Source organism: Rhea pennata, unplaced genomic scaffold (genome assembly GCF_028389875.1).
Source record: "Rhea pennata isolate bPtePen1 unplaced genomic scaffold, bPtePen1.pri scaffold_134, whole genome shotgun sequence".
In the NCBI taxonomy this organism is placed as follows: domain Eukaryota; kingdom Metazoa; phylum Chordata; class Aves; order Rheiformes; family Rheidae; genus Rhea; species Rhea pennata.
In genome coordinates this window covers 69910-96305 of record NW_026907615.1, presented here as the reverse complement: position 1 = coordinate 96305, position 26396 = coordinate 69910, and the positions used below count along the sequence as shown (strand labels likewise).

Below are 26396 nucleotides of genomic sequence, written 5' to 3'. Positions count from 1 at the left end.
GCTGCTGCTCCGCCCGGACGCCTGGGCCCCGATGCTGCCATGCTGCCCGGACGCCTGGGCCCTGGTGCAGCTGCATCACCCGGACGCCTGGGCCCTGCTGCTGCTGCCCCGCCCGGACGCCTGGGCCCCGGTGCTGCTGCATCACCCGGACGCCTGGGCCCCAGTGCTGCTGCCCCGCCCGGACGCCTGGGCCCTGCTGCTGCTGCTCCACCCGGACGCCTGGGCCCTGGTGTTGCTGCATCACCCGGACGCCTGGGCCCCGGTGCTGTCATGCTGCCCGGACACCTGGGCCCCGGTGATGCTGCTCCGCCCAGACGCCTGGGCCCCGCCACTACTACATCGCCCGGACGCCTGGGCCCCAGTGTTGCTGCTCCGCCCGGACACCTGGGCCCCGGTGCAGCTGCATCACCCAGACGCCTGGGCCCTGGTACTGCTGCCCCGCCCGGACACCTGGGCCCTGGTGCTGCTGTTCCGTCCGGACGCCTGGGCCCTGGTGCGGCTGCATCACCCGGACGCCTGGGCCCTGGTGCTGCTTCTCCGCCCGGACGCCTGGGCCCTGGTGCGGCTGCATCACCCGGACGCCTGGGCCCCGATGCTGCCATGCTGCCCGGACACCTGGGCCCCGGTGCTGCTGCTCCACACCGGACGCCTGGGCCCCGGGTGCTGCTGCTCCACCCGGACACCTAGGCCCCGGTGCTGTCATGCTGCCTGGACACCTGGGCCCCGGTGATGCTGCTCCGCCCAGACGCCTGGGCCCCGCCACTACTACATCACCCGGACGCCTGGGCCCCAGTGTTGCTGCTCCGCCCGGACACCTGGGCCCCGGTGCAGCTGCATCGCCCGGACGCCTGGGCCCCGGTGCAGCTGCATCACCCAGACGCCTGGGCCCTGGTGCTGCTGCCCCGCCCGGACGCCTGGGCCCCGGTGCTGCTGCTCTGCCCGGACGCCTGGGCCCCGGTGTTGCTGCTCCGCCCGGACGCCTGGGCCCCGCCACTACTACATCGCCCGGACGCCTGGGCCCCGGTGTTGCTGCTCTGCCCGGACACCTGGGCCCCGGTGTTGCTGCTCCGCCCGGACACCTGGGCCCCGGTGCTGCCGTGCTGCCCGGACGCCTGGGCCCGCGGAGGCCGCGAGGGCCCCTCTGGGGGCCCCAGGACCCCTCTGTGGCGAAGGGGCCCAGGCGTCCGGGCCCGCCCCCCCCTCGCCCCTCCCCCCCGTCCTGGCACCCGCCCAATAAAGCTGCTGCTTCTCTCCCCGCGGCTGTCGCATCCGGGGGGGGGGGGGGGCACGGGGCCAAACTGGGCATACTGGGGACATCCTGGGGGCATACTGGGGTCATACTGGGGTTATACTGGGCATCCTGGGGCCATACTGGGCATACAGGGGGCATACTGGGCTCATAGTGGGGGCATACTGGGCATCCTGGGGCCATACTAGGCATACTGGGCTCATACTGGGGTTATACTGGGCATCATGGGGCCATACTGGCCTTACTGGGGCATACTGGGCTCATACTGGGGGCATACTGGGCATCATGGGGCCATACTGGCCTTACTGGGGGCATGCTGAGCTCATACTGGGGTTATACTGGCATCCTGGGGGCATACTGGGGGCACACTAGGCTCATACTGGGCATTCCAGGGCCATACTGGGCATACTGGGGGCAGACTGGGCATACTGGGGGCGTGCTGAGCTCATACTGGGGTTATACTGGGCATCCTGGGGCCATACTGGATGTACCTGGGGGATACTGGGCTCATACTGGGCTTGTACTGGGCATTCTGGGGCCATACTGGGCATAGTGGGGACATACTGGGCTCATACTGGGGTTATACTGGGCATCCTGGGCCCATAATGGGCATACTGGGGTCATACTGGGGGCATCCTGGGGTTATATCGGGCATCCTGGGGCCATACGAGACATACTGGGGATATACTGGGGGCATCCTGGGGTTATACTGGACATCCTGGGGGCATACTGGGGTCTTATTGAATCGTAGTGGGAAAGTTTGGGGTCATACTGGGCATACTGGTGGCACACTGGGATTACACTGCGAGCATACTGGGGCTGCTGGGATCTCTGTGGGGCCATAACTGACATACTGGGGGTATACTGGGGGCTTACTGGTGTCACTGGCCCCAGGTGCCCCAGCAGCCCAGGAGCGCCCCAGCCCCACTGGGAAGCACTGGGACGGCCGGTTGCAGACTGGGATGTAACTGGGATGTAAATGTTGTGCTCGACTGGCACCTAGTGGCGCAAACTGGGCTGCGACGGGGGAGCACTGGGACAGCAGGCTGCAGACTGGGGTGGAACTGGTCATACTGGGATGTCTGGGTGCAAACTGGGGTGGAACTGGGTGCTGAGCCAGGCCCCAGTGGCGCAATCCTGGGGTGTGACTGGTCATACTGGGGTGCGGGGGTGCAAACTGGGGTGGAACTGGGCGCCAAGCCAGGCCCCAGTGGTGCAATCCTGGGGTGTGACTGGTCATACTGGGATGTCTGGGTGCAAACTGGGGTGGAACTGGGTGCCGAGCCAGGCCCCAGTGGTGCAATCCTGGGGTGTAACTGGTCATACTGGGGTGCAAACTGGGGCGGAACTGGGCGCCGAGCTGGACCCCAGTGGTGCAATCCTGGGGTGTAACTGGTCATACTGGGGCACAAACCGGGGTGGAACTGGGCGCCGAGCCAGGCCCCAGTGGTGCAATCCTGGGGTGTAACTGGTCATACTGGGGCGCGGGGGTGCAAACTGGGGTGGAACTGGTCAAACTGGGTTGTGACAAGGTGCTGGCTCAGCACCCGGGGCTGTAACTGGGGTGAAACTGGTGCAACTGGTGTCACTGGTGTTGGAGAGGGAGGGGGTGGGCCCAGGCGTCCGGGGCACCCAGGAGCGCTCGGGGCCGGGAGCGACGGGGGCAGCGCGGAGGGGCCCAGGCGTCCGAGGGGCCCAGGCATCCGAGAGACTCAGGTATCTCCGAGGGCCCCCAGCATCCCCCAAGGGGCCCAGGTGTCCGGGGGGGCCCAGGCGTCCCCTGAGGGGCCCAGGCATCCGAGGGGCCCAGGCGTCCGAGAGACTCAGGTATCTCCGAGGGCCCCCAGCATCCCCCAAGGGGCCCAGGTGTCCGGGGGGGGCCCAGGCATCCCCTGAGGGGCCCAGGCGTCCCCAGCACCCCCCAGAGGGGCCCAGGAGTCCGGGAGATCCCAGCACCCCTCGAGGGGCCCAGGTGTCCGGGGGGGCCCAGGCGTCCCCTGAGGGGCCCAGGCGTCCGGGACACCCTGGTGTCTCTAAGCGTCCCCTGAGGGGCCCAGGCGTCCAAGGGGGCCCAGGCGTCCGAGTGTCCCCAGCACCCTCGAGTGACCCCAGTGTTTCCCTGGGGGGCCCAGGCGTCCGGGGGCCCCTTGTGTCCCCAGAGGGCCCAGGTGTCCGAGCATCCCCAGCATTCCCTGAGGGGCCCAGGCGTCCGAGTGGGCCCAGGTGTCCGAGCGCCCCCAGCACCCTCATGTGTGACCCCAGCACTTCCCTGCGAGGGGCCCAGGCGTCCGAGGGGCCCAGGCATCCGAGTGGGCCCAGGCATCCCACAAGGGGGCCCAGGCGTCCGAGCGTCACCCGGGGGGGCCCAGGCGTCCGAGTGGGCCCAGGCGTCTGAGGGGCCCAGGCATCCCACAAGGGGGCCCAGGCGTCCGAGGGGCCCAGGCGTCCGAGCGTCACCCGGGGGGGCCCAGGCGTCCGAGTGGGCCCAGGCGTCTGAGGGGCCCAGGCATCCCACAAGGGGGCCCAGGCGTCCGAGGGGCCCAGGCGTCCGAGTGGGCCCAGGTGTCCGAGCATTCCCAGCACCCTCGAGTGACCCCAGTATTTCCCCGCGAGGGGCCCAGGCGTCCGAGCGCCCCCCAGCGCCCTCGTGCGTGACCCCAGCGCCCTTGGTGTCCCCAGCGCCCCCACGAGGGGCCCAGGTGTCCAGGACACGCTGGCGTCGCCGAGCGCCCCCATGGAGGAGGAGGAGGAGGAGGAGGAAGGGCCCAGGCGTCCGGGGGGCCCAGGCGTCCGGGGGGCAGCCCTTGTATCTCCAGGGGGCCCAGGTGTCCAAGGGACCCAGGCATCCCACAAGGGGGCCCAGGTGTCTGAGCGTTACCCGGGGGGCCCAGGCGTCCGGGGGGCCCAGGCATCCGGGGGACAGCCCGTGTATCCCCAGGGGGCCCAGGCGTCCGGGGGGCCCAGGCGTCCGAGTGTCCCCAGCACCCTCGAGTGACCCCAGTGTTTCCCTGTGAGGGGCCCAGGCGTCCGGGGGACCCTTGTGTCCCCAGAGGGCCCAGGTGTCCGAGCATCCCCAGCATTCCCTGAGGGGCCCAGGCGTCCGAGTGGGCCCAGGTGTCCGAGAGTCCCCAGCACCCTCGTGTGTGACCCCAGCACTTCCCTACGAGGGGCCCAGGCGTCCGAGGGGCCCAGGCATCCGAGTGGGCCCAGGCATCCCACAAGGGGGCCCAGGCGTCCGAGCATCACCCAGGGGGCCCAGGCGTCCGAGTGGGCCCAGGCGTCCGAGCGCCCCCCAGCACCCTCGTGCGTGACCCCAGCGCCCTTGGTGTCCCCAGCGCCCCCGCGAGGGGCCCAGGCGTCCGGGACACGCTGGCGTCGCCGAGCGCCCCCATGGAGGAGGAGGAGGAGGAGGAAGGGCCCAGGCGTCCGGGGGGCCCAGGCGTCCGGGCGGCGGCGGGCGGGCGCTACGGGCTGCGCCTGCGCACGGGGCCGGCGCTGGGCGCGGGGACGCTGGCGCCGGTGGCCGTGACGCTGCTGGGGACGAGGGGCCGGAGCCGGCGGAGGAGCCTCTGCGGCGGCCAGTGCGCCGGCGGCGTGAGCGCTGGGAGCGCTGGGAGCACTGGGAGGGCACTGGGAGGGCACTGGGATGGCACTGGGATGGTGCTGGGCGCGCTGGGAGGGCGCTGGGAGCACTGGGAGGGCACTGGGAGGGCACTGGGATGGTGCTGGGCATGCTGGGAGGGCACTGGGAGCACTGGGAGGGCACTGGGATGGCAGTGGGCACGCTGGGAGGGCGCTGGGAGGGCACTGGGAGGGCACTGGGATGGCACTGGGCGCGCTGTGAGGACACTGGGAGGGCAATGGGATTGCACTGGGCACGCTGGGAGGGCGCGCTGGGAGGACACTGGGAGGGCAATGGGATGGCACTGGGCACGCTGGGAGGGCACTGGGAGCACTGGGAGGGCACTGGGAGGGCACTGGGATGGCACTGGGCACGCTGGGAGGGCGCTGGGAGGGCACTGGGCACGCTGGGAGGGCACTGGGGGCACTGGGATGGCACTGGGAGGGCACTGGGAGCACTGGGGGTCACTTGGAGGGCACTGGGAGGGCACTAGGTGGCACTGGGAGCACTGGGAGGGCACTGGGAGCATTGGGAGAGTACCGGGAGGACACTGGGAGGGCAGTGGGGAGCACTGGGAGGGCACTGGGAGGGCACTAGGTGGCACTGGGAGCACTGGGAGGGCACTGGGAGCATTGGGAGAGTACCGGGAGGGCACTGGGAGGGCAGTGGGGAGCACTGGGAGGGCACTGGGAGGGCACTGGGGGGCACTGGGGGGGCACTGGGAGCACTGGGCATGCTGGGAGGGCACTGGGAGGGCAGCAGGGAGCACTGGGAGGGCACTGGGAGCACTGAGAGGACAGTGGGGAACACTGAGAGAGTACTGGGAGGGCACTAGGAGGGCACTGGGAGTACTGGGAGGGCCCGGGTGGGGCACTGGGAGCACTGGGAGCACTGGGAGGGCACTAGGAGGGCACTGGGAGGCTCTGGGAGGGCGCACTGGGTGCACTGGGAAGGCACTGGGGAGTACTGGGAGGGCCCTGGGGGGGCCCTGTGGGGGCACTGGGAGCACTCAGAGGGCACTGGGGGGCGCACTGGGCGCACTGGGAGGGCACTGGGAGGGCACTAGGAGGGCCCTGGGGGGTACTGGGGGGGGCATGGGGGGCGCACTGGGCTCACTGGGAGTACTGGGAGGGCGCTGGGGAGGGGCCGGAGGGGACGCTGGAGGGGAGCACTGGGAGGGCACTGGGAGGTACTGGGGGGGGAGGGCACTGGGCGCACTGGGCGCGCCGGCCGCCGCGCCCCGCCCCCCCCCTCACCCCCCGCCTCCCTCCTCGGTGACGTCACAGACGGTGGAGGTGGAGCTGGAGGTGGAGGAGGGGGCGTGGCCGGCGGCGGAGGGGGCGGGGCCGGCGGCGGAGGGGGCGGGGCCGCTGGGGCGCCCCCTCCTGCTGCGGCTGCACAAGGAGCCGCTGCTGCCCGGCGCCGCCGCCGACGCCTGGTTCTGCGCGTGCGCCGAGGTCACGTGGGAGGCGCCGCGCGCCGGCCCCGCCCCCGCCGCCGCCGGCCCCGCCCCCGTCACGTGGGTTTTCCCCTGCTACCGCTGGCTGCGCGACGGCTGCGTGGAGCTGCGCGAGGGCAGCGGTGAGGGGCGGGGCCTGGGGGGGGCGGGGACAATGGAGGGGGCGGGGCCTGCGGGGTGGGGGGCGGGGCCGGGGACAATGGAGGGGGCGGGGCCCGGGGGCGGGGGCGGGGGCAGCGGTGAGGGGCGGGGCCGGGGGGCGGGGCCGGGGACAATGGAGGGGGCGGGGCCGGGGACAATGGAGGGGGCGGGGCCCGGGGGGGCAGGGGAGGGGGCAGTGCCGGGGACAATGGAGAGGGCGGGGCCTGGGGGGGCGGGGCCGGGACAATGGAGGGGGCGGGGCCCGGGGGCGGGGGAGGGGACAATGGAGGGGGCGGGGCCTGGGGAGGGCCGCGGTGAGGGGCGGGGCCGGGGGAGGGGACAATGGAGGGCGGGGCCGGGGGGCGGGGACAAGGGGGGGCTGTGGTGAGGGGCGGGGCCGGGGCCTGTGAGGGGGCGGGGCCGGGGGAGAGGGCGGCCGCTGGGGTCCCGGGGGGTCCCAGGGTCACGTGGGTGTCCCGGGGGGGGGGGGTCCCGGGGGGTCCCGGGGGTCCCGGTGGGTCTCGGGGTGTCCCTGGGGTCATGGGGGTCCCAGGGGGTCCCGGGGTCACGCGGGGGTCTCGGGGGGGTCCCAGGGGTCCCGGGGGTCACACGGGGATCCCGGGGGTGTCACGCGGGGGTCCCAGGGTCACCCTGGGGTCTCAGGGGAGTCCCAGGGGGGGTCACGCGGGGGGTCCCAGGGTCACGTGGGTGTCCTGGGGGGGGGGGGTCTCGGGGGGTCCAGGGGTCTCGGGGGGGTCCCGGGGGTCTCGGGGGGGGTCCCGGGGTCACGCGGGGGGTCCCAGAGTCACGTGGGGGTCCCAGTGGGGATCTCGGGGTCCCGCGGGGGTCCCACGGGGGTCCCGCGGGGTCCCGGGGGGGGTCTCGAGGGGGGTCCCAGGGGTTCCCGGGGTCACGCGGGGTCCCAGGGGGGTCCCGGGGGGGTCTCGGAGGGTCCCGGGGTCCCAGGGGGGTCCCGCGGGGGTCTCAGGGGGTCCCGGGGTCCCGGGCGGGTCCCAGGGGGGGGTCTCGAGTGGGTCCCGGGGTCCCGCGGGGGTCTCGGGGGGGTCCCGGGGTCACGCGGGGTCCCGGGAGGGTCCCGGGGGGGGGGTCCCGGGGGGGGTCTCAGGGGGGTCCCGGGGTCACGTGGGGTCCCGGGGGGGGGTCCCGGGGGGGGTCTCAGGGGGGTCCCGGGGTCTCCCGGGGTCCCGGGAGGGTCCCGGGGGGGGGTCCCGGGGGGGGTCTCGGGGGGGTCCCGGGGTCTCGCGGGGTCCCGGGAGAGTCCCGGGGGGGGGGTCCCGGGGGGTCTCGGGGGGGTCCCGGGGTCACACGGAGGTCCCGGGGGGGGTCTCAGGGGGGTCCAGGGGTCACGCGGGGTCCCGGGGGGTCTCGGGGGGGTCCCGGGGTCACGCGGGGTCCCGGGGTCGCAGCGGCGACGGCGGCCGACGACGCGACGGAGCCGCTGCTGCGGGAGCAGCGCCGGGCTGAACTGGGCCAGCGCCGGGCCGCCTTCCAGTACGGCACTGGGAGCACTGGGACGGGCCGGGGGGGCACTGGGAGCACTGGGACAGGGCGGGGGGCACTGGGAGCAGCGCCGGGCTGAACTGGGCCAGCGCCAGGCCGCCTTCCAGTACGGCACTGGGAGCACTGGGACGGGCCGGGGGGCACTGGGAGCACTGGGACGGGGCGGGGGGCACTGGGAGCACTGGGACAGGGCGGGGGGCACTGGGAGCAGCGCCGGGCTGAACTGGGCCAGCGCCAGGCCGCCTTCCAGTACGGCACTGGGAGCACTGGGACGGGCTGGGGGGGCGCTGGGACGGGCCGGGGGGGCACTGGGAGCACTGGGACGGGGCGGGGGGGCACTGGGAGCACTGGGACAGGGCAGGGGGCACTGGGAGCAGCGCCGGGCTGAACTGGGCCAGCGCCGGGCCGCCTTCCAGTACGGCACTGGGAGCACTGGGACGGGCTGGGGGGGTGCTGGGACAGGCCGGGGGGGCACTGGGAGCACTGGGACAGGGCGGGGGGCACTGGGAGCAGCGCCGGGCTGAACTGGGCCAGCGCCGGGCCGCCTTCCAGTACGGCACTGGGAGCACTGGGACGGGCTGGGGGGGTGCTGGGACAGGCCGGGGGGGCACTGGGAGCACTGGGACAGGGCGGGGGGCACTGGGAGCAGCGCCGGGCTGAACTGGGCCAGCGCCGGGCCGCCTTCCAGTACGGCACTGGGAGCACTGGGACGGGCTGGGGGGGTGCTGGGACAGGCCGGGGGGGCACTGGGAGCACTGGGACAGGGCGGGGGGCACTGGGAGCAGCGCCGGGCTGAACTGGGCCAGCGCCAGGCCGCCTTCCAGTACGGCACTGGGAGCACTGGGACGGGGCGGGGGGGCACTGGGAGCACTGGGACAGGGCGGGGGGCACTGGGAGCAGCACCGGGCTGAACTGGGCCAGCGCCGGGCCGCCTTCCAGTACGGCACTGGGAGCACTAGGACGGGCTGGGGGGGCGCTGGGATGGGCCGGGGGGGCACTGGGAGCACTGGGACAGGGCGGGGGGGTGCTGGGACGGGGCGGGGGGCACTGGCAGGGACTCGAGGAGCACTGGGAGCACTGGGACGGGGGCAGGGGTGTACTGGGAGGGACTGGGAGGGCCCGTGGGGGGGAACTGGTGGAACTGGGAGGGCACTGGGATCACTGGGAGGGCCGGGGGGGGGAACTGGTGGCACTGGGAGCACTGGGAGCCCTAGGAGGGTGGTGGCTGTGGGGGGGGTCCTGCCGCTGGCGGCGGAAGGGGGGCCCAGGCGTCCGGGGGGGCCCAGGCGTCCGGGGGCCCAGGCGTCCGGGCGCGGCAGGTGGGAGCCCTGGGAGGGTGGCGGGGGTGTCCGGGGGGGGGGCCCAGGCGTCCGAGGGGCCCAGGCGTCCGGGCGCGGCAGGTGGGAGCCCTGGGAGGGTGCGGGGGTGTCCGGGGGGGGGGCCCAGGCGTCCGAGGGGCCCAGGCGTCCGGGCGCGGCAGGTGGGAGCCCTGGGAGGGTGGCGGGGGTTTCTGGGGGGGGGCCCAGGCGTCCGAGGGGCCCAGGCATCCGGGCGCGGCAGGTGGGAGCCCTGGGAGGGTGGCGGGGGTGTCCGGGGGGGGGGCCCAGGCGTCCGGGGGGGGGGCCCAGGCGTCCGAGGGGCCCAGGCGTCCGGGCGCGGCAGGTGGGAGCCCTTCGCCCCCGGGTGGCCCCGGCGCCTGGCGGCCGCCGCGACGCCGCAGCAGCTGCCGCCGGGGCAGCGGGTCGGGCCGGGCCGGGCCGGAGCCTTCGCCGCCCGCGTGGCCGCCGGGTGAGCGCCCACGGGGGGGGGGGGGGGGGGGACACGGCACACACACGCGGGGACACGGGGGGACACAGGGGGGACCTGGGGGGACACGGCACACACACACGGGGACATGGGACACGCAGGGACACGGGGGGACACAGGGGGGACACGGGTACACGGCACGCGCACAGCATGCACACGCGGGGACACGGACACACGGCATGGGGGGACACGGGGGGACCTGGGGGGACACGGCACGCACACACGGGGACATGGGACACGGGGGGACACGGGGGGGACACGGCATGGGGGGACACGGGTACACGGCACGCGCACAGCACGCACACGCGGGGGACACGGACACACAGCATGGGGGGACACGGGGGGACCTGGGGGGACACGGCACGCACACACGGGGACATGGGACACGGGGGGACACGGGTGGACACAGGGGGGACACGGCATGGGGGGACACGGGTACACGGCACGCACACAGCACGCACACGCGGGGGACACGGACCCACGGCATGGGGGGACACGGGGGGACCTGGGGGGACACGGCACGCACACGCGGGGACATGGGACACGGGGGGACACAGGGGGGACACGGCATGGGGGGACACGGGTACACGGCACGCGCAGAGCACGCACACGCGGGGACACGGACCCACAGCATGGGGGGACACGGGGGGACCTGGGGGGACACGGCACACACACACGGGGACATGGGACACGGGGGGACACAGGGGGACACAGGGGGGACACGGCATGGGGGGACACGGGTACACGGCACGCACACAGCACGCACACGCGGGGACACGGACCCACGGCATGGGGGGACATGGGGGGACACTGGGGGACTTGGGGGGACACGGCACGCACACACGGGGACATGGGACACGGGGGGACACAGGGGGACACAGGGGGGACACGGCATGGGGGGACACGGGTACACGGCACGCACACAGGGGGACACGGGGGGACACGGACCCACGGCATGGGGGGACCTGGGGGGACACGGGGGGACCTGGGGGGACACGGCACACACACACGGGGACATGGGACACGGGGGGACACGGGGGGGACACGGCATGGGGGGACACGGGTACACGGCACGCACACAGCACGCACACGGGGGGACACGGACCCACGGCATGGGGGGACCTGGGGGGACACGGCACGCACACACGGGGACATGGGACACGGGGGGACACGGGTGGACACAGGGACACAGCACGCACACTGCACGCACACGCGGGGACATGGGACACGGGGGAACATGGGGACACGGCACGCGGGGACAGGGCATGGGGGGGCACGGGGGTGCGGGGGGACATGGGGACACGGGGGGACATGGGGGGACACGGCACGCACACGCGGGGACACGGGACATGGGGACACGGCACATTGAGACACGGCATGGGGGGACACGGGGCGACACGGCACGGACACAGGACACGGGGGGACATGGGGACACAGCACGCACACGCGGGGACACAGGGGGACACGGGGGTGCGGGTGGACATGGGGGCACAGGGGGACATGTGGGGACACGGGGGGACATGTGGGGACACGGCACGCACACGCGGGGACATGGAACATGGGGACACGGCACGCGGGGACACGGGGACACGGCACACGGGGACACAGCATGGGGGGACACGGGGACACGGCACCCCCACTCGTGTCCCTCCCGTGTCCCCCCCATGTCCCCCTCATGTCCCCCCATGTCCCACTCGTGTTGTCCCATGTCCCACGCGTTTCCCCCCCTATATCCCCCACTCGTGTCCCACTCGTGTCCCCCCCATGTCTCACTCGTGTCGCCCCGTGTCCCACGTGTTCCCCCCCCACACATACCACCCGGCGTCCCACTCGTGTTCCGCCCGTGTCCCACTCGTGTCACCCCCGTGTCCTACGTGTTCCCCCCCATGTCCCACTCGTGTCACCCCCGTGTCCTACGTGTTCCCCCCCATATGCCCCCCAGCGTCCCACTTGTGTCCCACTCGTGTTCCGCCCGTGTCCCACTCATGTCCTCGCATGTCCCACTCGTGTCGCCCCATCTCCCACGCGTTTCCCCCTCCATATCCCCCCGGTGTCCCACTCGTGCCCCCCCACCCCGTGTCCCACTCATGTTCCCCCCTCCCCGTGTCCCATTCGTGTCACTCCGTGTCCCATGCGTTTCCCCTCCATATCCACCCGTCCCCCCCATGTCCCACTCGTGTCCCCCCTCCCCGTGTCCCACTCATGTCCCACTCATGTTCGTGTCGCCCCGTGTCCCACGCGTTTCCTCCTCATATCCCCCCGTGTCCCCCCCATGTCCCACTCGTGTCCCCTCCCCGTGTCCCACTCGTGTCCCCCCCCGTGTCCCACTCGTGTCCCACTCATGTTCCCCCCTCTCCATGTCCCACTCGTGTTGCCCCGTGTCCCACGTTTCCCCCCCATATCCCCCCGTATCCCCCCCATGTCCCACTCGTCCCCCCCCCGTGTCCCACTCGTGTCCCGCCCCCCGTGTCCCACTCGTGTCCCACTCACGTTCCCCCCTCCCCGTGTCCCAGGCAGATCCGTGTTCGGCTCCGGGGTCTGAGCGGCGCCGGCGGCTCCTGGAGCAGCTTCGAGCACATCGGCCGCGTCCTCGGCTGCCCCCCGGGGCCCGTCGCCGGTGGGGACCCCCAGCCCCCCTCCAATACCCCCCAAACACCCTTAAATACCCCCCAAATACCCCCAAAACACCCCCCGAGTACCCCAAAATACACACAAATACCCTGAATACCCCCAAAACACCCTTAAATACCCCCCAAATACCCCCAAAACACCCCCCGAGTACCCCAAAATACACACAAATACCCCTGAATACCCCCAAAACACCCTTAAATACCCCCCAAATACCCCCAAAACACCCCCCGAGTACCCCAAAATACACACAAATACCCCTGAATACCCCCAAAACACCCTTAAATACCCCCAAATACCCCCAAACACCCTTAAATACCCCCCAAATACTCCCAAAACACCCCCCGAGTACCCCAAAATACACACAAATACCCTGAATACCCCCAAAACACCCTTAAATACCCCCCAAATACCCCCAAAACACCCCCCGAGTACCCCAAAATACACACAAATACCCTGAATACCCCCAAACACCCTTAAATACCCCCCAAATACCCCCAAAACACCCCCCGAGTACCCCAAAATACACACAAATACCCTGAATACCCCCAAAACACCCCCCGAGTACCCCCAAATACCCACAAATACCCCGAATACCCCCCAAAACACCCTTAAATAACCCCCAAACACTCCAAAATACCCCCTGAGTACCCCAAAATACCCAGAAACCCCCTGAATACCCCCAAAACACCCTTACATAACCCCAAACACCCCAAAATACCCCCAAAACACCCCCTGAGTACCCCAAAATACCCACAAACACCCCTGAATAGCCCCAAAACACCCTTAAATACCCCCCAAATACCCCCAAACACCCCCAAATACACCCCGTGCAGCCCCAAATTCCCCCAAATACCCCCAAACACCCCCGAATACCCCCAGCACTACCAAACACACCCCAAATACCCCACAAAATACCCCCTGACCACCTCCAAATACCCCAAATAGTCACCCAAACACGCCCACATACCCACAGATACCCCCAAAAAATACCCCAAACCGCCTGAAATGCTCCCAAATATTCACCGAAACACCCCAAATTCACCCCAAATTCCCCCTGCACCCCACTATATCCCCCAAATACCCACAGATACCCCCCAAAATACCCCGAACCGCCTGAAATGCCCCCAAATATTCACCGAAATACCCCAAATTCACCCCAAATCCCCCAAACAGCCCCAAAGCCCCCCCCAAAACACCAAATGTCCCGAGGGGCCCAGGTGTCCGGGAGTATCAGGAGGGGGGCGTTCCAGGGAGGGGCCCAGGCGTCCGGGACACACCCTCCCTACCCTCCCCCCCAATTAAGGGGCCCAGGCATCCGGGGGTGTATGGGGGGAGTTGCCAGGGAGGGGCCCAGGCGTCCGGGGCTGTCAGCACCCGGCCGGGAGAGGGGGCCCAGGCGTCCGGGGGTGTATGAGGGTGTTGCCAGGGAGGGGCCCAGGCGTCCGGGGTGCACAGGGGAGATGTCAAGGACGGGCCCAGGCGTCCGAGGGTGTTGGGGCCTGGCCAGGAGAGGGGGCCCAGGCGTCCGGGGGGTGTATGGGGGAGTTGCCAGGGAGGGGCCCAGGCGTCCGGGGTGCACGGGGGGGATGTCAAGGAGGGGCCCAGGCGTCCGAGGGTGTTGGGGCCTGGCCAGGAGAGGGGGCCCAGGCGTCCGGGGGTGAATGGGGGAGTTGCCAGGGAGGGGCCCAGGTGTCCGGGAGTATCAGCACCCAGCCGGGAGAGGGGGCCCAGGCGTCCGGGGGTGTCAACACCCGGCCAGGAGAGGGGGCCCAGGCGTCCGGGGGTGTATGGGGGAGTTGCCAGGGAGGGGCCCAGGCGTCCGGGGTGCATGGGGGGGATGTCAAGGAAGGGGCCCAGGCGTCCGGGGGGTGTATGGGGGAGTTGCCAGGGAGGGGCCCAGGCGTCCGGGGTGCATGGGGGGGATGTCAAGGAGGGGCCCAGGCGTCCGGGGGTGTCAACACCCGGTCAGGAGAGGGGGCCCAGGTGTCCGGGGGTGTATGAGGGAGTTACCAGGGAGGGGCCCAGGCGTCCGGGGCTGTCAGCACCTGGCCAGCAGAAAGGGCCCAGGCGTCCGGGGATATCGGGACCGTATCAGGGAGGGGCCCAGGCGTCCGGGCCCCCCCGCTGACGCCCCGGCGCCCAGACTACGTGAAGCGGCACTGGCGGGACGACGCCTTCTTCGGGTACCAGTTCCTCAACGGGGTGAACCCGGTGCTGCTGCGCCGCTGCCCCCGGCTGCCCCCCAACTTCGCCGTCACCTCGGCCATGGTGGCGCCGACCCTCGGGCCCCACACCTCCCTCGAGCAGGAGATGGAGGTCGGCGGGGGGGCCCAGGCGTCCGGGAGGGGCCCCGGCGTCCGGGGGGAGTTCGGGAGGGGCCCAGGCATCCGGCAGGGGCCCCAGTGTCCAGGAGGGGCCCCGGCGTCCGGGAGGAGTTCGGGAGGGGCCCAGGCATCCGGCAGGGGCCCCAGGGTCCAGGAGGGGCTCAACCATCTGGGAGGGGCCCAGGAGTCCGGGAGGAGCCCCAGTGTCCAGGAGGGGCCCCAGTGTCCGGAAGGAGCTCAGGAGGGGCCCAGGCGTCGGGAGGGGCCCCGGTGTCCAGGAGGGGCCCAGGAATCTGGCGGGTGCTCATCCATCTGGGAGGGGCCCAGGCGTCCGGGAGGGGCCCAGGTGCCCAGAAGGGCATCAGGAGTCCAGGAGGGGCCCAGGCATCCGGGAGGGGCTCAACCATCTGGGAGGGGCCCAGGAGTCCGGGATGGGAATCAAGAGCCCGGGAGGGGCCCAGGCATCCGGGAGGGGCCCCGGTGTCCAGGAGGGGCCCAGGAATCCAGCGGGTGCTCATCCATCTGGGAGGGACCCAGGTGTCCGGGGTGGGCCCAGGCATCCGGGAGGGGCCCAGGCGTCCGGGGCAGGCAGGGATGGAGGTGTCTTGGGGGTGCCTTGGGGGGGGGGGGGGATGGGTGGACACCAAGGCATCCGGGGGCACTTGGAGGGGGGCGCCGGGGGGGGGCTCCCGGAGGGGCCCAGGCGTCCGAGGGACCCAGGCGTCCGGGCGCCCGCAGCGGGGGACCCTCTTCCTGGCCGACTTCGGGCTCCTCGACGGCATCGGCGGCCACCGGATCGCCGGGGAGCCGCAGTTCGTGGCCGCCCCCCTCTGCCTCCTGCACCTGCGCCCCACCGGCGCCCTCGTGCCCCTCGCCATCCAGGTGCGCCCCACGGCCGCCCCACGGGCCCCCTCCGCGGACCTCCCGCGGCCTCCCCTTGGCGTCCGTCCTGCCCCATGGACGCCCTGTGGGCACCAGAGTTGACCCATGGTCATCCCATGGCATCTGTCCTGCCCCATGGACACCCTGTGGGCACCAGAGTTGACTCATGGGCATCTCGTGGCGTCTGTCCTGCCCCATGGACGCCCCATGGGGGGGGTGACCCTGTGGGCACCAGAGTTGACCCATGGTCATCCCATGGCGTCCGTCCTGCCCCATGGACGCCCTGTGGGCACCAGAGTTGACTCATGGGCATCTCGTGGCGTCTGTCCTGCCCCATGGACGCCCTGTGGGCACCAGAGTTGACCCATGGTCATCCCATGGCATCTGTCCTGCCCCATGGACACCCCATGGTGACCCTGTGGGCACTCACGTTGACCCATGGTCATCCCATGCATCTGTCCTGCCCCATGGACACCCTGTGGGCACCAGAGTTGACCCATGGTCATCCCATGGCATCCGTCCTGCCCCATGGACACCTCACGGGCACCAGAGTTGACCCACGGGCATCGGCATCCATCCTGCCCCATGGACGCCCCGTGGTGACCCTGTGGGCACCCACGTTGACCCAAGGGCAATCCATGGGCGTCCTCTGGACATCCAAGTTGACCCATGGTCATCCCATGGCATCCGTCCTGCCCCATGGACACCTCACGGGTGCCAGAGTTGACCCACGAGCATCTCGTGGCATCTGTCCTGCCCCACGGACACCCCATGGTGACCCTGTGGGCACCCACGTTGATCCATGGGCAATCCATTGGTGTCCTTTGGACACCCAAGTTGACCCATGGTCATCCCGTGGCATCTGTCCTGCCCCACGGACACCCTGTGGGCACCAGACTTGACCCATAGTCATCCCATGGCATCCGTCCTGCCCCATGGACATCTCACGGGTGCCAGAGTTGACCCATGGTCTTCCTGTGGCATCCATCCTGCCCCATGGATGCCCTGTGGTGACCCCGTGGGCATCCAGGTTGACCCATGGGCAATCCATGGCATCTGTCCTGCCCCACGGACACCCTGTGGTGACCCTGTGGGCACCCACGTTGACCCATGGGCAATCTATTGGTGTCCTTTGGACACCCAAGTTGACCCATGGTCATCCCATGGCGTCCGTCCTGCCCCATGGACACCTCGTGGGCACCAGAGTTGACTCATGGGCATCTCGTGGCATCCGTCCTGCCCCATGGATGCCCTGTGGTGACCCCGTGGGCATCCAGGTTGACCCATGGGCAATCCATGGCATCTGTCCTGCCCCATGGACATCCCGTGGCGATCCTGTGGGCACCCACGTTGACCCATGGGCAATCTATTGGTGTCCTTTGGACACCCAAGTTGACCCATGGTCATCCCATGGCGTCCGTCCTGCCCCATGGACACCTCGTGGGCACCAGAGTTGACTCATGGGCATCTCGTGGCATCCGTCCTGCCCCATGGATGCCCTGTGGTGACCCCGTGGGCATCCAGGTTGACCCATGGGCAATCCATGGCATCTGTCCTGCCCCATGGACATCCCGTGGCGATCCTGTGGGCACCCACGTTGACCCATGGGCAATCTATTGGCGTCCTTTGGACACCCAAGTTGACCCATGGTCATCCCATGGCGTCCGTCCTGCCCCATGGACACCTCGTGGGCACCAGAGTTGACTCATGGGCATCTTGTGGCATCCGTCCTGCCCCATGGACACCCCATGGACACCAGAGTTGACAGCTGGTCATCCCGTGGCATCCGTCCTACCCCATGGACACCCCATGACCACCAAGCCCATCCCACGGCCCCAATCCTGCCCCACAGCCACCATGAGGCCCCCGATCCCCGATCCTACCCCCACGGTTGCCCCATGGACTGGTTGTGTCCACGTGTCCCAGGCCCGTATGTCCCCATGTTGCTGCATCCCCATGGCCTATGTCCCACACTGCGTGTCCCACACCCCATGTCCATGTCCCGTGTCCTCATGTCCCATCTCCCCATGTCCATGTCCCGTATCTCCATGTCCATACGCCACGTCATCATGTCCCATCTCCCCATGGCCCATGGCCCACATCTCTGTCGCCATGTTCCACGTCATCATGTCCCATCACCCCATGGCCCATGTCAATGTCCCACATCTCCTTGTCTCCATGTTCCACGTCATCATGTCCCATCTCCCCATGGCCCATGTCAATGTCCCACATCTCCTTGTCTCCATGTTCCACGTCATCATGTCACATCTCCCCATGGTCCATGGCCCATGTCCCACATCTCCCTGTCTCCATGTTCCACGTCATCATGTCCCATCTCCCCATGGCCCATGTCCATGTCCCACATCTCTCTGTCTCCATGTTCCATGTCATCATGTCACATCTCCCCATGATCCATGTCCATGTGCCACATCTCCCTGTCTCCATGTTCCGTGTCATCATGTCCCATCTCCCCATGGTCCATGTCCCATGGCCCATGTCCCACGTCCATGTCATCATGTCCCACATCTCCCCGTGGTCCACGTCCCACGTCCCCATGTCCTGTATGTCACATTGCCCATCCCACAGCCCGTGTCCACGTCCCCCCCGCGTCCTCACACCCCCCCCCCCACGCGCCCCCGTGTCCCCAGCTGTCGCAGACCCCCGGCCCCGACGCCCCCGTCTTCGTGCCCACCGACGCGCCCTGGGACTGGCTGCTGGCCAAGCTGTGGGTGCGCTGCGCCAACTTCCAGCTGCACGAGATGGTCACCCACCTGCTGCAGAGCCACTTCCTGGCCGAGGTCTTCACCCTGGCCACGCTGCGCTGCCTGCCCTCCTGCCACCCGCTCTACAAGGTACCGGCGCCCCAAAGCCCCGCCCTTCCTGCTGCTGCTGCACCCCCAAAATCTTGCTGGTGCACCTCAAGATCGTGCTGGCGCACCCCAAAATCTGCACGGGCGCCCACCAAACCTGCACGCGCGCCCATAAGGCCCTGCCCTTGCTGCAGAAAACCTGCTCTTGCATCTCCAAATCTTGCTGGTGCCCCCCAAAATCTTGCTGGTGCACCTCAAGATCGTGCTGGTGCACCCCAAAATCTGCACGCTCATCCCCAAAATCCTGTGCACCCCAAAGCTGGTTTTTGCACCCAAAAGCTGCTTCTGCAGCCCATGTCCCCAAGCCTCTGTGGCCCCACATGTCCTCCCATGTCCCCCTGTGTCTTCCATGTCCCCCGTGTCCCTCCGTGTCCCCCATGTTCCTCCATGTTCTTCCACATCCTTCTATGTCCTCCATGTTCTTCCATGTCCCCCATGTTCCTCCACATCCCTCCATGTTCCCCATGTTCTTCCATGTTCCTCCATGTTCCCCACGTTCTTCCATGTTCCCCATGTCCCCTGTGTCCATGTCCATGTTCTTCCATGTTCTCCATGTCCCCCATGTCCCTCCGTGTCCCCCATGCTCCTCCATGTTCCTCCATGTGCCTCCATGTCCTCCATGTCCCCCGTGTCCCTCCATGTCCCCCATGTTCCTCCATGCTCTTCCATGTCCCCCATGTTCTTCCATGTCCAACATGTTCCCCCATGTCCCCCATGTTCCTCCATGTTCTTCCATGTCCCCCATGTTCCTCCACGTCCCCCATGTTCTTCCATGTTCTCCGTGTCCCCCATGTTCCTCCATGTTCTTCCATGTCCCCCATGTTCCTCCACGTCCCTCCACGTCCTCCATGTTCTTCCATGTTCTCTGTGTCCCTCTGTGTCCCCCATGTTCCTCCATGTTCTTCCATGTCCCCCATGTTCCTCCATCTCCTCCATGTCCTCTCATGTCCCCCCATGTCCCCGTGTCCCAGCTCCTGCTGCCCCATGGCCGTTTCACCTTCCACATCAACATCATGGCCCGGGAGACTCTCCTAAACCCCGGGGGGGTCATCGACCAGGTGAGCCGGACGCCTGGACCCCCCGGACACCTGGGTCCCCTGGACAGCTGGGTCCCCCCAGGGTCATAGGGGTGGAGTGGGGTCACCCAGACATGTGGGTCCCCCGGACACCTGGGCCCCCTGGATGCCTGGGTCCCCCTGGGGTCATAGGGGTGGAGTGGGGTCACCCGGACACCTGGGCCCTCCGGACACCTGGGCCCCCCAGACACCTGGGTCCCCCTGAGGTCATAGGGGTGGAGCAGGGTCACCTGGACACCTGGGCCCCCCGAACACCTGGGTCCCCGCGTGGGTCCCCGCGTGGGGCGGGCGGCCGGCTGGGGGGGCTGATGGCTCCGGCGGTGTCCCCAGGCCACGGCCATCGGCCGGGCGGGGACGCTGGAGCTGGTGGCCCGGGCCACGGCGGCGCTGTCCTACGCCGAGCTCTGCGTCCCCGAGGACCTGGAGCGTCGCGGCGTCACCACCATCCCCGGCTACTACTACCGCGATGACGCCCTGAGCATCTGGGGGGCTATCGAGAGGTGGCACGGGGACACCAGGACGGGGACGTGGGGCTGGGGACGTGGGGGCACCGAGATGGGGACGTGGGGACACCAGGGGCATGGGGTTGGGGACATGGGGTCACCAAGATGGGGATGTGGGGACACAGGGACATGGGGTTGGGGACATGGGGACACCACGAGGGGGACGTGGGGACATCATGATGGGGACGTGGGGACAGCAGGGACATACGGTTGGGGAGATGGGGACACCAAGATGAGGACGTGGGGACAGCAAGATGGGGACGCAGGGACAGCAAGGACATGTTGTTGGAGACATGGGGACACCACGATAGGGACATGGGGACACAAGAACATGGGGTCGGGGACGTGGGGACACCAAGATGGGGATGTGGGGACACAGGGACATGGGGTTGGGGACATGGGGACACCAAGATGGGGATGTGGGGACACAGGGACATGGGGCTGGGGACATGTGGGCACCACGATGGGGACATGGGGACACAGGGACGTGGGGCTGGGGACGTGGGGGCACCAAGATGGGGACGTGGGGACACCAGGGGCATGGGGCTGGTGACATGGGGACACCAAGATGAGGACGTGGGGACAGCAAGGAAGTTGTTGGAGACATGGGGACACCACGATGGGGACATGGGGACACAGGGACATGGGGTTGGGGACGTGGGGACACCAAGATGGGGACACAGGGATGTGGGGTTGGGGACACAGGGACATGAAGACATGGGGATGGGGACATTGGAAGAGGACAGATGGACGACAACGTGTAGACAGGGACAATGGAGATGGGGACATGGGGACGGGGACGGGGACACGGCCATGGGGACAGTGGAGATGGGACCTTGGGGATGGGGACAACAGGGATGGGGACACGGGGATGGGACAACGGAGATGGGGACATGGGGACGGGGACACGGCCATGGGGACAGTGGAGATGGGACCTTGGGGATGGGGACAACGGGGATGGGCACAACGGGATGAGGACATCAGGGATGGGACAACGGAGATGGGGACATGGGGACAGGGACATGGGGACAGGGACACGGCCATGGGGACAGTGGAGATGGGACCTTGGGGATGGGGACAACGGGGATGGGGACATGGGGACGGGGACAACGGGATGAGGACATCAGGGATGGGACAACGGAGATGGGGACATGGGGACGCGGCCATGGGGACGGGGACGTGGCCATGGGGACAGTGGAGATGGGACCTTGGGGATGGGGACAACAGCGATGGGGACAACACGGATGGGGAGATGGGGACAAGGACAAGGATCGCAGAGATGGGGACCACGGGGTGGGGGACAACAGCAACGAGGACCCACAGGGACAAGGTCCAACGGGGCTGGTGGCCCCGAGGGACGGGGACGACGGGGCCGGGCGCCGAGGCCGGGGCGGTGGCCGGGGCTCACGAGCGTCCCCGCGGTGGCCCAGCTTCGTGGCGGGGATCGTGGCTCTCTACTACCGCGAGGACAGCGCCGTGCGCGACGACCCCGAGCTCCAGGACTGGGTGGACGAGATCTTCACCAACGGAGTCCTGGGCAACAAGGACACGGGTAACGGGGGGGGGGGGGCGGGGGCTGGTCCCACCGCCGTGGTCACCGCCGTGGTCACGGCCACGGTCATAGTCGGGCAGGGACGCCGTCGTGGGCACTATCACGGCCACCAGTTGAAGGTTGTGGTCATCACCACCACCATCACAGTCACGCCACGGTCACGGTCGTGGCCACCATGGGCACGGTCGCCGTGGTCACCGCCGTGGTCACGGCCATGGTCATAGTCGGGCAGGGACGCCGTCGTGGCCGCTGCCAGACGGTCGCGGTCGTGGGCACTATCACGGCCACCAGTTGAAGGTTGTGGTCATCACCACCACCATCACGGTCACGCCACGGTCACGGTCGTGGCCACCATGGGCACGGTCGCCGTGGTCACCGCCGTGGTCACGGCCACGGTCATAGTCGGGCAGGGACGCCGTCGTGGCCGCTGCCAGACGGTCGCGGTCGTGGGCACTATCACGGCCACCAGCTGAAGGTTGTGGTCATCACCACCACCATCATGGTCACGCCACGGTCACGGTCGTGGCCACCACTCAACGGCCGCGGGCACGGCCGTGGCGACACCACGCCATGCCGTGGCCACACCAAGTGTCACCATCGGGGCGGGGGAGAGGGCGTGATGGCGATGACCCGCGGTGGTGGCGGTGGTGGCGGTGGTGGTGGAGAACGAGGTGGCCACGCGTGGGGCTCGTCGGGGCCACGGTGGCTTTCGGCACCAGGGTTCCCCACGGCGCTGCACAGCCGCCCCGAGCTGGTGAAGTTCCTCACCACGATCATCTTCTGCTGCTCGGCCCGTCACGCTGCCGTCAACAGCGGCCAGGTGGGGACACGCCGGAGGTGGGGGTGGCTCCGAGGTGGCCTTGGCGGCGGGGGGGGGGGGGCGGACACGTGGGTGGCCACGGGGCGCTGTGGAGAACATGGACGGACGCAGTGGGGTGACAGGGACCTGGGTGGCCACGGGGGGGGGGGGGACCTGGAGATGTGGGGGGATGATGGGGACCTTGGTGGCCACAGGAGCTATGGATGGACACGGCAGGCGGTGAGGACCTGGGGACACCTGGGGGCACCTGGACGGGCGTAGTGGAGCGGCCATGGGAGGACCTGGGTGGCCACGAAGTGACCTGGGCCACGAGGAGGGATGACGGGCCGCAGGGCACCATGGGAAACATGGATGGACGTGACCGGGGGCGGGGTGATGTGACAGGCCACATGGGTGGCCACAGAAGCAGCCAGCTGGTCATGGGGGACAAGGGCAACCTGAGGGGACACAAGAGGTGACAGGGATGTGGGTGGCCACGGTTCGGAGGGGCACCTGGGTGGCCACAGAGGCATCAGGGTGGCCGAGAGGGCCTGTGGGAGGGGACCCATGGTGGCCACAGGGCACGTGGTGGGACACCAGGGCTGACAGCCCATGGGGGGGGGCCGCAGGGACACATGGTGGCCACGGGGACCCATGGTGGCCACAGGGCACATGGTGGGACACCAGGGCTGACAGCCCACGTGGGTGGCCACGGGGACCCATGGTGGCCACAGGGACCCATGGTGGCCACAGAGGCACGTGGTGGGACACCAGGGCCGACAGCCCATGCGGGGGGGCCACGGGGACCCATGGTGGCCATGGGGACCCATGGTGGCCACAGAGGCACATGGTGGGACACCAGGGCTGACAGGTCACCCGGGTGGCCACGGGGACCCATGGTGCCCACAGAGGCACGTGGTGGGACACCACGGCCGACAGCCCACGCGGGTGGCCACGGGGACCCATGGTGGCCACAGAGGCACGTGGTGGGACACCAGGGCTGACAGCCCACGCAGGGTGGCCACGGGGACCCATGGTGGCCACAGAGGCACGTGGTGGGACACCAGGGCCGAGAGCCCACGCGGGGTGGCCACGGGGACCCATGGTGGCCACAGAGGCACGTGGTGGGACACCAGGGCCAACAGCCCACGCGGGGTGGCCACGGGGACCCATGGTGGCCACAGAGGCACGTGGTGGGACACCAGGGCTGACAGCCCACGCGGGTGGCCATGGGGACCCATGGTGGCCACAGGGACCCATGGTGGCCACAGAGGCACGTGGTGGGACACCAGGGCCGAGAGCCCACGCGGGGTGGCCACGGGGACCCGTGCTGGCCGCGGCGGGGGCACCCAAGGGCCCCTCGCGCCCGCGTCCCCGTTGACTTCGTCCCCTCCGAAGTACGACTTCGCGGCCTGGATGCCCAACACGCCGGCCACCATGCGGCGGCCACCGCCGCGGGCCAAGGGCCAGGCCACGGCCGAGAGCGTCCTGGCCACGCTGCCGAGCGCCGGCGCCACCGGCGCCCTCCTCGCCCTCCTCAGCGTCGTCAGCTACGAGCCCGGCGACCTGGTGAGCCCCCGGGGGACCCAGGTGTCCGGGTGACCCCTGACGACCTTCCCCCACCTCCCCCACCCTGACCCCCTGGGCTCTGGGAGCCTCCACCCCACCAGGGACCCAGGCGGCCGGGTGACCCCCGACCCCCCCCATACCCCCAACCCCCCGGTCTCCAGGAGCCTCCACCCCACCAAGGACCCAGGTGTCCGGGTGACCCCCGGCCCCCCACTCCAACCCCCTGGTCTCCAGGAACTCCACCCCACCAGGGACCCAGGTGTCCGGGTGACCCCCGGCCCCCCACCCCGACCCCCTGGTCTCCAGGAACCTCCACCCCACCAGGGACCCAGGCGTCCGGGTGACCCCCAGCCCCCCACTCCAACCCCCTGGGCTCCAGGAGCCTCCACCCGACCAAGGACCCAGGTGTTCGGGTGCCTCCACCCCACCAGGGACCCAGGCGTCCGGGTGACCCCCGGCCCCCCACCCTGACCCCCAGGTCTCCAGGAACCTCCACCCCACCAGGGACCCAGGTGTCCGGGTGACCCCCGGTCCCCCCCAAACCCAACCCCCTGGTCTCCAGGAGCCTCCACCCCACCAAGGACTCAGGCGTCCGGGTGACCCCCGGCCCCGCACCCTGACCCCCTGGTCTCCAGGAACCTCCACCCCACCAAGGACCCAGGCGTCCGGGTGACCCCGAGCCCCCCACCCTGACCCCCTGGTCTCCAGGAGCCTCCACCCCACCAAGGACCCAGGCGTCCGGGTGACCCCGAGCCCCCCACTCCAACCCCCTGGGCTCCAGGAGCCTCCACCCGACCAAGGACCCAGGTGTTCGGGTGCCTCCACCCCACCAGGGACCCAGGCGTCCGGGTGACCCCCGGCCCCCCACCCTGACCCCCTGGTCTCCAGGAACTCCACCCCACCAGGGACCCAGGCGTCCGGGTGACCCCGACCCCCCCCATACCCCCAACCCCCTGGGCTCCAGGAGCCTCCACCCGACCAAGGACCCAGGTGTTCGGGTGCCTCCACCCCCACCAGGGACCCAGGCGGCCGGGTGACCCCCAGCCCCCCACCCTGACCCCCTGGTCTCCAGGAACCTCCACCCCACCAAGGACCCAGGCGTCCGGGTGACCCCCGGTCCCCCCCAAACCCAACCCCCCGGTCTCCAGGAGCCTCCACCCCACCAAGGACCCAGGCGTCCGGGTGACCCCGAGCCCCCCACTCCAACCCCCTGGGCTCCAGGAGCCTCCACCCCACCAAGGACCCAGGTGTTCGGGTGCCTCCACCCCACCAGGGACCCAGACGTCCGGGTGACCCCCAGCCCCAACCCCCTGGCACCCAGGTCTCCAGGAGCCTCCACCCCACCAGGGACCCAGGTGTCCGGGTGACTCCCGACCCCCCCATACCCCCAACCCCCTGGTCTCCAGGAGCCTCCACCCCACCAAGGACCCAGGCGTTCGGGTGACCCCCAGCCCCAACCCCCTGGCATCCTCCACCCCACCAGGGACCCAGGCGTCCGGGTGACCCCCGGCCCCCCCCACCCTGACCCCCTGGCACCCAGGTCTCCAGGAGCCCCCACCCCACCAAGGACCCAGGCGTCCGGGTGACCCCTGGCCCCCCCCACCCTGACCCCCTGGCACCCAGGTCTCCAGGAGCCCCCACCCCACCAAGGACCCAAGTGTCCGGGTTCCCCTTCACCCCAGGGACCCCTTTGCGTCGGGGTCCGCCCCGTCGTGGCCACCCACCCGTCCGAGGGACCCAGGCATCCGGGGAAGGGACCCAGGCATCCGGGCGAGGGCCCCCCACCCACGCACCTTGAGGGACCCCACGCGGCCATGTTGGGGGGTGGAGAGGGGGGGGGAGGACCCAGTCCTCCGGGGACTCCCCTTCTCCCGGGACCTCCACCTCGCCCTGGTCCCACCACCACCCGCCGCCGCTGGCGTCCGCCGCGCCCGGGAGGGGCCCAGGCGTCCGGGCTGCAGCGGGGACCCAGGCGTCCGGGGCCTCCCGCCCGCAGCGCCCGCTGGGCTGTTACCCCGAGGAGCACTTCACGGAGGAGGCGCCGCGGCGCCTCATCGCCGCCTTCCAGCGCCGCCTGGCCCGGATCTCCCGCGACATCCGGGCCCGCAACGCCGGCCTGGCCCTGCCCTACGCCTACCTGGACCCCGCCGAGGTCCAGAACAGCGTCTCCATCTGACGTCGGCCCCCCACCCCCCCTAACCCGCGGACGACCGGCCTCAGGGCCGGCCACGACCGTCTCGGCCTGCTCACGGCCCATCCTTGGTCGCTCCGGGTCTCCTCAGCCTCCTACGTCTCGGTTCTGACCCGTTCTTGACCTTCTCAGCTCGTTCTTGGCCTCCTTGGTCTGTCCTTGGTCTCTCCGGGTCTCCTCGGCCTCCTACGTCTCGGTTCT

At 69.9% G+C, this 26396-nt stretch overlaps 1 protein-coding gene across 1 annotated transcript; it reads left to right on the top strand.

Annotated features, from left to right (window-relative positions):
- The first annotated feature begins 5965 nt into the window (after nt 1-5965).
- On the top strand, nt 5966-26180 carry LOC134154168 (polyunsaturated fatty acid lipoxygenase ALOX15B-like). The gene is made up of 14 exons (XM_062600882.1): nt 5966-5992; nt 6275-6452; nt 7899-7983; nt 9655-9780; nt 12312-12415; nt 14573-14745; nt 15492-15635; nt 18284-18487; nt 19477-19563; nt 19912-20081; nt 21515-21636; nt 22356-22456; nt 23834-24004; nt 26001-26180. Exons 1-14 carry the CDS (start codon nt 5966-5968, stop codon nt 26178-26180), a joined length of 1872 nt encoding a protein of 623 aa, XP_062456866.1.
- The last annotated feature ends 216 nt before the right edge of the window (nt 26181-26396 follow it).

Coding starts and splice junctions, on each gene's coding strand:
- LOC134154168 (XM_062600882.1), top strand. CDS start 5,966: ATGGGGGGCGCACTGGGCTCACTGGGA. Junction 15,636..18,283: donor TCGTGCCCCTCGCCATCCAG/GTGCGCCCCACG, acceptor CCGTGTCCCCAG/CTGTCGCAGACCCCCGGCCC. Junction 24,005..26,000: donor GCTACGAGCCCGGCGACCTG/GTGAGCCCCCGG, acceptor TCCCGCCCGCAG/CGCCCGCTGGGCTGTTACCC.